Source organism: Cyprinodon variegatus, unplaced genomic scaffold (genome assembly GCF_000732505.1).
Source record: "Cyprinodon variegatus isolate N-32 unplaced genomic scaffold, C_variegatus-1.0 Scaffold337, whole genome shotgun sequence".
NCBI classification, from domain to species: Eukaryota; Metazoa; Chordata; class Actinopteri; order Cyprinodontiformes; family Cyprinodontidae; genus Cyprinodon; species Cyprinodon variegatus.
In genome coordinates this window covers 132,914-143,317 of record NW_015150790.1, presented here as the reverse complement: position 1 = coordinate 143,317, position 10,404 = coordinate 132,914, and the positions used below count along the sequence as shown (strand labels likewise).

General features: G+C 36.4%; 1 protein-coding gene across 1 annotated transcript in view; it reads right to left on the bottom strand.

Moving 5' to 3' along the window:
• Nucleotides 1-942, bottom strand: part of LOC107091441 (gastrin-releasing peptide receptor-like) — an 11,874-nt gene extending 10,932 nt beyond the window's left edge. The window contains exon 1 of the mRNA XM_015385364.1: nucleotides 533-942. Coding sequence (XP_015240850.1) covers nucleotides 533-942 — 410 coding nt within the window. The remainder of the gene's footprint in view (nucleotides 1-532) is intronic.
• Nucleotides 943-10,404: the final 9,462 nt, after the last annotated feature.

The window sequence follows — 10,404 nt, the reverse complement described above, 5'->3', positions numbered from 1 at the left end:
ATATACATTAAATTACATAATTAATTTGTATCAATTTTGATACATTACACATTTCTTTATCATCTTTTATATGTTTTCTGTTCACTACATGTGTCTGATTATGTAATTCAGGGTTTCAAGAACAAAAGCATCACAATGATGATACAGAGGTTTCAAAAACTCGGGTATCAAATATGATATATTAGGCTTTAAAGGGTTAAAACAACTGGAAGCTGCAGATTTAATGAAAGTTTATAAAATCCTTAAGTTGATTTAGTAATATTTTGAGTGCACCCATAGCACCATATCTAGGCTTACCTAAACCTGAGATGATTTTGCTCTAGATTGTGTTTTTTTTATGCCAAACCAACATTATTATCCAACCCAAAACTTTGAAGGGGCGCCTCTGCACTCCTGGAGCATCAATGTTTGATGTTTAGGAATTAAACATTGCTGCATTATTGAAGAAGAAAAATGTAAACACCGTAATTTATCATAAATAAATAAAAGTAAACGGTCAGACAGATATTAAAGCAGCTCCAGTCAGGTTTACCGGTCAGCAGAGAGCGCAGTCAGGGTGAAAACGGAGACCCCGACCGAGGTGAGCTGGATGAAGGGGATCAGCTTGCAGCCCACGCGCCCGAACAGCCATTCGTCCACTAGATAGCGGCTGGCATCAACAGGGGCGCAGGTCACCAGCAGCAACAGGTCCCCCAGAGCCAGGCTGGACAGGAACAGGTTGGGCACCGTGCGCATGGACTTCACCAGCAGACACGTCTTCATCAGCGTGACATTCCCGATCAGACCCACGAGGATGATCATCCCGTAGACGGCAGCGATCCCGATGCCGGGGAGCCAGACTGCGTACTGGTGCCGCTCCGCGCCGGAGTCCACCATCACCTTGGAGACATTTAGGAGCAAAGCTCTGCTGTCCTCTAACGCAGGAATGAACTGGTCCTCCATCTGGAGCGGAGGACACCGACTGCTGAGTGCTGATGGTTTTCTGGCAGCTATATAAATTGTCTGCCCACCTACAGGGTCGTGCGTCACCGGAGCACAAGATGAATCCTGAAGAATTGGAGCGAAGAGGTCTCAATAAGGTTTCAGTAGATTTAGATATACTTGCATCACATTCTTTTAAAAACAACAGAAAAGGCTAAGACTGAATTAGAAGTTGGAATCAAGAAAGGGAGAAGATTGTTACAGTGGACTTCTTTAATGACCTGTAAGGAAAATAAGGGTTTAACAGTGAAATTAGGGTTGAAAACAGTAGATATAATTTATACCTATGATTTTTTTTATGTTTAGCTGCTCTATACACAGACTTTTACAGTGCAGATATAAGCATAATTCTTAATTAAAAACAATATGTCTAAAAATTAATAACAGAAGGAAACCAACAGCACAGCTTAGAGTACCCAAAATTTGGTTAAATGAGCATCAATTCCTGTATAAAAGGCCAACAAAATTATGATAGTGAAATATGCAAGTTGTAAAGTTAGCTAATAACAGAAAAATCTATGAGTTGAGAGAAGAAAGTCAGCAGATGTGTTCACTGACAGCAGAAAAGCCATTTTTTGATAATTAATGCCAGTGGCATATGAAGGATTAAAATTTTGCTCCACTTCTAACTGATATTGAATTCCTGTTTCATTAAAAAAGTGCCAGGAGAATATTTTATTCGCTTTTAACTTAACCACCCAAGCAGTGGTTAAGTGAAGAAAGTGTTGAAAGTCTCCCTTATTCATGGGTGTCAGCATGATGGATATATATATATATATATATATATATATATATATATATATATATATATATATATATATATATATATTGTTTGTTTCCCCCTAAATTTTTGGTCACTTTGTTCACCTAAAAACAAATATTTTTTATTAAATAAGAAAAGTATTAAGATCAGAGAAACTGTATTTGAGTCCAGGGAATCCTCTTCTCTTGAACTATTATTCTACAAAGCTCGGACACTTTTCTTATTTGTCTGAGCTTAGTAAAAAAAAAGCTCTACCTTCTCTGTGTGTCCAGGCATGAACACATAGCTGTGCTATACTGTCATAATTGGTAATATAAAATAAAAGTGAGAACACAATATCGCTGGATATTTCAAAATGTTTAGCACTTTCTAACATTTTTGCTAGTTTGCCCTTGAAAGATAATCAGATTTTTATAGCTTGAAAACTGACAGCTGTTTTAAATCTTGAGTCAAGACTATTTTTGTGTTTTTTACCGTAATAGAATATTTTGGAGACTCGGAATCAAAATGAACATACATTACAGAGCCTTAAGTTAAAAATATTTGTACAATAGGATGAAGAATGGGCATCCTTGGAGGAGGCTTAGAAATGTGAAAAACAAGAACATGAAGTGTGGCATTTAGTAATTGCATAAAATGCAACTTGTTCTGAAACGTGAACGGAGGTTCCTATAATATTCAGCAGGGATTTTTATCGTCTGCCTAAGCTGCTGATGGGTCTATTAGTTTTGATGCAATGTCCCTGAATCGTTTTCCTGCTGAAAATGGGACAAGTTGTGCATAGCTGAGGTGGGTGGGATCTGCAGTACGGTGTCGACCATTTTCTGGGGTCATACAACATGCCAAAGGCACCCCACAATACTTTCTCCTGAACTCACAACCTAAGCTAATACATTCCTCTGTTTGTCAGCCGTGTGTCTCTCTTGCGATTCACTTTTACAGTGATGCTTTACATCATGCTCTCCTCCTATTAAATTGAAATAAAAAAAAAAAAAAACTTTGGCAAACTTTACAAAAACCTGTAAGAATCACCTTTCCCTGACCTCTACCTGTTAGAAACTAGTTCCTGTCTTTGTTGTGGTTACATTTCAACCTTAAAGGTGGTTATCATCATAATTTGTATGAAGATCCTTTACCTGTCCTATTCCCTTTTTTAATTTCCTGAGTTTGTTTCTTCATTCCTTGCAAATTAAAACAATATTTATATGCAACCAAAAAGAAAAAAAAAAAACACCAAAAAATAACATAAAATAAAATAAAGACAGGCTTAAGCCTCTTTGTCAAATGGAATCTGGACACAGCTGAACTAATGAGAGTTTACTAAAATGAAAGCAACCTACCAAGATAGGGCGGCTGCATGGAGAGGACCTCTCCAAAGAAAGACGGAGGAAAGAAATTCTGAATATAAAATACTTAAGTGGACACTATTAAGTAATAGGGAAGCATTACATTTTTCCAATGTGATATTTGACTTTGATTTCCAGTTCATAAGAATAAATGTATACTGCATGAGTAAGATTCTGCTTGGCTTTAAAAAAAACAAAAACTGCTGTGTTTTAAGAGCACTGTGTGCAGCTCGGTAATCCTGGGGCAGAGGTTCAGCTCTGTGACACTGACTACAGCTCTGCTGTCTTTGCATTTAGGAAAAGTACCTTTGAATAAACTTTTTTGACTCTTTTTCTAATATGACTCAGTCACATGCAGGATATTGTTTCAGTTCAAGGAAAAGCAAGATAGAAGTGAAAATGCTGCACAGTCCGGCACAAACGGAACATCTTGTCACCCTTCTCCCATACCACAATGTCCTGGCGTGACCCACAATGTTTTTTGTTGTGACCCTGTAAAAGGATGTTAGCAGCTCAGCAGAAAATCCCATCCGTTTTAGCTTCCTGAGAAAAAAGGAGTGTTTGATGGGATTTCTTCACCAAGTGGGAGGTGTTCTCAGTCTGGGAGAGGTCAGAGGAATTTTGAATGCCCAGGAACTTTATGCTGTCATCACTAGCTCCCTCTGTATTCATTTCAGTTAAGTTAATTGACAATTAACTGATTGATAAAAAAAATTACTTCAGTGAGATAAGAACATGTTAGCTCCAGGATCAAACATTAGGTTTGAACCAGTGCACAGATTTAGAGAGGTGTCAAACTTTAGCTGCAATATGTCTGGTGACACTGTGCAGCTTTTTGCCACATCTTATAACACACAGGTGTTCACATTCTCACAAAGCAAACCAGGATTACACACATTTTCATTACAGATGAAAAGGAATTCCTCAGATGCAATAAACGTATAGCATTCTCTATGATCAGCCAGAAAGAAAAAAATCCCAAAGGTTTTGGGAAGAAAAACTGTTTAACAAGAATGCTTTGAGTGTAGGCCTACTTAACATTTCTCTGATACAGAACTTCAGACAATTCTATTTCTACACCTGCATAATTATTGCACGATCATAGGAAGCTTGTGCCTATCTGCAGTATTCATTTAATAGGAAGCAATGCAAACCTGGACAGGTCACCAGTCCATCACTCTGTGAGGACGCAAGGGTACCTGGAATAACCATAAAGAAAGGCCCTTGCCAGGATGCAAGCACAGGGTTTTTCGCAGTAATCTGAGCTTTAGTCATGGAGCTTAGCTCCAGAACTAAACAAAACAGAAACTAAACCAGAGAAAATCTGAGAAAGAGATGGCACTCCATTTATCTCTGGAAGGAATGATAAATTGAAATAATTTATAATTATAAGTATAAGTATATGAGTGGGACAAAAATTATATTAAGTTGTTGAGAAATTGTCAATATTTTTACATGGATATATTTTCTATATTAACTGAAACATCCATTCAGGGGCATTTACTCTTTAGCACAAGACAACATTACCATAATTCTTTGTATTGCAAAAAACAGATCTTATAAAATCAGTGTTTTGACTTAAATTCACTATTTGAAGGCCTTCTGACAAACTTCCTGAAGCCCCTTGACCCCAAAACGCAGAAAGTACCAATATCTGCATGTACATCAGCAACATGCATGGTGTGACTGATGACTTCATTATTTTTCTACTAATCTACTAGATTTACATGTAACTTCTTATCTGAGGGGGAAGCGATTTCTACCAACATAGTGAGCAATTTGATTTGCAGTATTATTTTAAGAATGATATATAATAAGTAAAGAAATGCAAACATAGAGTAATAAATAGAGCAAATGAATGAATGCAACCATAACCTTGAAAATTAATCTTTCTACCGTCATTTTTTTTTTAGCTGTTGTTTTTTAATGCATCTGCAGAAGAATTTCATGTTTCTTTGCCTTCTGTCTCCATGTCTAGTTTACTGTTTTCTTCTTTTAAGTTAACTTGACTTTTTTTCATTAAAAGAAACCTATTATGCCTCACATAGTACGTCATCTGAGTCTACTCTGAGACAAAGTTATGAAAATTTCTACATTTAGTAACTGGCTCTGTGACCCGTTTAAAGTGCAAGGTTATGCTCCATCCCCAGAGACTCTGAACTGCATAAAGTGGGTTTGAAAAATTTATGCAGGGTTTTAACCACTCAATTTATCTTAAAATACAAACATCCATATGCAAGAAATCAGTTTCGCTAGAACTGTCTTCTTTTTTTTGTGGCTTTCCTATGAAACAATTTTAGAAATAAATATCTAATATAAACCAAAATCTTCACTTGATCTGATTATCTTACTAAGTTAAATTTGAGGCCTGATAACAAAACATTCTTGCTACAGTGGGGGGATTTTAAAGGATATAATTTGGATCCTTGCCTTTATTCTCCTCTCCAACAGGTGTCATGACATTTTGCCTGCTAGTTGTTGTCGTTTTCTATCAAATCAGGTTGACACTTTAAAGGATGTCTAGAAGACTTGGCAAAGTCAAGCCCCCAGAAACCTCATATTAGCTGCAGCACTGCTTCAGAGATCCTATTTTCCCATTGCAAAAATAAAACAGAACACACAGTGTTTGGATGGGGAGGTCTGTTAAGTATTTCTATGCAGATTTATGAAAATGCAAACCATCTAAAAGGAATCCATTTCTCAGGAATCCATCACTGTCTATTTACCAATACTATGACTGTATCCATACTGCATTCTAACAGCTAATGGGAATTTTCTTTGGGCTCCTACACCTCACCAACATAAAAGATAGGTTTAAATTAGTGGGCTAACTGTTGTCTGCAGCATCAAACAGAACGCTAGTCCTATAGTTAAAAAAATCCTATAAAAGACATTACAAAATAGCTGTCATCATTTATAGATCTATCTAATTGGGATAAGAAAATATACTCAAATGATTGATAAAATACTTGAATGAAAATTTATTTATTTTTAGGTTTTTTTGAAAAAAACACATGATTGAATGTGTGGGTGTTCTGTTTATGATGGCAGAAAAAATGTGTTCAGACTCACCAGTTGCATGTTTACTGCAGAGGTAAGAAGGCCATCTGCCCTATTGTTTTATCTTATATGTGGACTCATGGAGCACTGTTGAGATGCTGTTGCTCTCACCAGACTGTCATCATTATGTTCTGGCATCACCTCTCTACCAACTGCAGAACAGTGACTCATTCTCCTTATTGCAATGATTCACAGTTCATTGCTGTTTTTCATTTACTTCATTTGAACCTCTTTACTCTAGCTTAGATCTCAATTATGGAAAATAATTGTCTTTGCATTATAAGATTGCCGCTTTCTTTGCTGAATGAGGAACCTTTATTCCACCTTCTGCTCTTTTCTTTTTCCTTTTTTTTTTCTAAAGCATACTTTTAAAGTTTCTTGCTTTCTGCTTAATGTACTGATACTTTGACATCTTTATCGATCTACCTGATGTTTGTCATTTTTATTCTGTTTGCCCTTGCTCTATGTATTCCGGACACGTAAGACTTGGAATTGCAAACATGTTCTATTATGCTGAATGACCTTCTTGAGGGAGTTTTACTAGGCCTTTTCTACTCTTAAGCTGACAGCTCTCCTGCTGGTGTAGTGCTTTCTGCCAATCACCCAGCTGCAGCCCCATACTGATGTCTGCAAGCACTCTCACTTTAAATCAGTCTCATTTACACAGTTGGACTTGTCCACTTTTTAAAAATTCTAATTTGCAAATTTAAGAAAATAATAAAACATTTTTCTAACCTTACTTAAATCAAAATGAAGCAAGAACATATAAGCTGATAAACTAAATGCTTTTGTGCATTGCAAAATTTTCAACATTTTTGCAACTTGGTTGATTAACCTACTTTAGTCTATTTTATAGACCAACAAAGGATGAAACAAAATTATAAAGTGCTTTTTCAAAGAAGCATTGTTTTCAATAAAAAAAAAAATGAAAAATATGAAAAGTGTGGGATGAATTTCTATTTAGCCTCCCTTAAGAAATATTTTATAAAACCAATGTCACAATCTTAAATCGGTTGCAGTCTGTAACATGCTCTCTCCATTATTTCTCTGTAGGCTTTAATCTTATCAGCTTCCCTGACCCTGCTGAAGAAATTGAATTCACCAGCATCACCCTGCTATCGTTATGTTTTTCTATGAGACAGGTGCTTTTAGGTTGCAGTGTTTTTTTCACAACAAATCCAGTATTTGTTTATTATTAATTTATTTCAATATAGGTTCCATCTCACCAGAACTCCTAATTTCACATGTTTTCTGGCTGTCCAACAGGATGTCTGCCACACTCGACCTTCAATTAAGACAGGATCTGTGAATTAAATTAAGAATAACCATCCTATTGACAGAATCCCCCACCTGCGCTGTGAAAAACCGAAGCTCCTCCAAAGTTTCCAATGGGCTTCTTTGTTCTTGCTCTGGTTAAAGTTAGCATTGCCCAGCCTTGCCAGATGTTTTGGAATATTGTTTATATTATTGGGATATTGTAGTATAACAAAAAGCACAAAACCTAAAGCATAAGAATATTCATGCAAGACAATGTATACCTGTAATTTGTTTTAAAAAAGCTGAAAGAGTTTTCTTTATTTGGTTTTATAGATGGAACGGATCACTTTCTTTTTATTCTCACACTGTTCAAGTCCCTGTGCAACTCAAACTGAAGCCATTCACTGGCATTATGTGTTACAGCATCACATGGTAATTGTTGATTCAAAATCATTTCCTCATATAAATGCAAATCATTATTTCTTTTTTCCTGCTTTTTTTTTTTTTTTATCTCTGTGGATAAAACCATTGAGAGAACGCATCTCAGAGCATGACTTCAACTATTTTAATTTTCCTGACTGCTCTGTAGGCAACTTCTGAGAACTCTCACTCAAAATTTCCATGAAATGTTTTCAAAGAAAAATAAAAAATTGCTATTTTGTCTGTGATGTGATTCTGCAGGGAGCGCAGCTTCAAAGTAAGACTATAAGGAGACTTGTATCCAAACCCACAATCAAGGGCACGCCTCAGAAACTGATGCTAATCCACCATCCATTATTTCCACTAATAACCTAAACTACAGCTCTCACTAACAGCTTCATAAATACTCCAAAAAGCTGTGCTTGCCTTTCAATTGCTTTGCTTCAAGTTACATTTTTGGATCAGAGAAACTGAGCCTTGAAATTTATAATTACCTTTGTATTCATACGGCGACCTTTTCCAGCACCTCTATATCAGCATGGCATTCATCCTCTGCTTTTATCTCTCTGTCTTTTCAAGCAGAAGCTGCTTTCAAATTAAAATATTTAAACCATGTCTTACAATCATAGCCTTGACTGAGATAGATTCATGCTGAAAATGGCACTGTGAGACAAAGTGAGGTGTCTGTCCATTTTAATATATCCGAATATTTTATCCCACACACACAATGGTCGGGTTGTAGAGGAGGGGGACTGGGTTTTGTGATTGAAAGGTACATGGTGGTTCCTCAGCTCCCATTGCAGTCTGGCAGGTACTGGTGGTGCGAGGATAGCCAGGGAGTCTTTGACAGTAACATTGGGTGACCGGTGAGGAGCACCAAGATGCTTGCCTTAATGAGGTGTTGTCTTTGTGGGTGCTCGGTCCTTGCCAGGTGGCATATGGCCCCCTAGAAGTGTGTTGGCATGCTGAGAGAATTGGGGCTCTGGTAGGCATCCTTTTCCTTATTACCCCATAGGGACCCGCCCTCATAATAGGTGGTACCCACTTGTTTTGATAAAACAAAGCCAACAGTGGTCACCAAAGTAACTTAAATCTTACAAAAAAAAGTAATAAACAAAAATTATATAAAAACAGCCAAATAAAATGTATATAGTGCTTTTCAACCATCTTTCAGCAAAAATGATGATACCAATAACTTAATTATTTGTGTCACAACCTTTTGATTCAATCACTGCAATCAATCTATCTCTGTAATTTTCAATGGGACTTCTATCTGTGGCTATTTTGGTCCACACCTCATGAGTAAACTGCTCCAGTTGTCTCAAGTTTGAAGGGGGCCTTTCTCAGGCAGCATGTTTCATCGCCTTCCAAAGATGCTCAATAGAATTTAGGGCAAGGCTTATAGAAGGCCACTTTAAGACTTTATTTTCTTCTTAGCCGTTTTTGGATGTGTGTTTTGGGTCACTATCCTGTTGCAATATTATCTGTCTCTTTGATTTCATCAATTTTCCTCCTGCAGCCACGTTGAGGGGTTTGGCTACAGTCCTATGAATCTTAAATTTCTGAATAAAATGCCACTCACAGTCACAGGAACATCAGCTGTTTGGAGAAAGTCTTCACCTTTATCTTGCTTGTCTATACTTTGCTTCCTCTGGTTGATGTTGACTGTAGTAGACACAATATGACCAAAAAGCACAGTGACTACTCCAGCCAGATGACATGAAAATGAAACTTTCTCAAAGCACTGCATGGCAGGTAATTAACAACAACAAAAGAATGAGACATGGTGGTGCCATTATACTACATGGATCACAATTATGCTCCACCGTCTTAATGCATTGCATCAAATGCATAAATGTTTGTCATGATAATAGACATAATGATTTTGATGCTTTTGCAAGAAACTGTATATCAGCCTGAAAATGTCTTTCATACCCAATTTATCAAAAATCTAACTGTTCATTGGTGTCCTTGGTTGGTCAGTGTAAGGCCAAACAAGTGAAACATTTTTATTTACTGTTCAAAAGAAGAAAAAAAAAGAATTGTTTGAAATCTTTGAAACTTTTCCCTTTGATCAAAGTCAACTCATAGAGAAAGATTAGATCAATTTGATAAGCAAAATCTGGATCATCTGACATATAGAATGTTATATGCATAACATATGCATAACATAGATAAAATGAGATAACTATCATGATGGGAACACTGGATTTAGATATGAAACCTGAAAGAACTTATTTCAGAGACTCATTCAAATTGACAAAAACGCAGAATAAACAAGGGCTAAGCAAGGGTTAAAAGAAGCTTCTTAGATTCCAATTTCATTAACATGCAAATTTATGAAGAGAAGGGCTTATTTTAGCCTATTCTATTTTACATTTTTAGCCTCACTGTCATCTAAGATTCAGAAATCTCTGGTGAGATTTAGATTAATTGGCTACCAATGTAATTAACTTAGCGAATATATATACATTTTTTTTCCTTAGATGCAATAATATATTTTCAAACTACTTGAACTTCATTTGTTATTCCAATTTTCCTATGTGGCATATCCAGATTCTCTGTTCTAATGTGGGG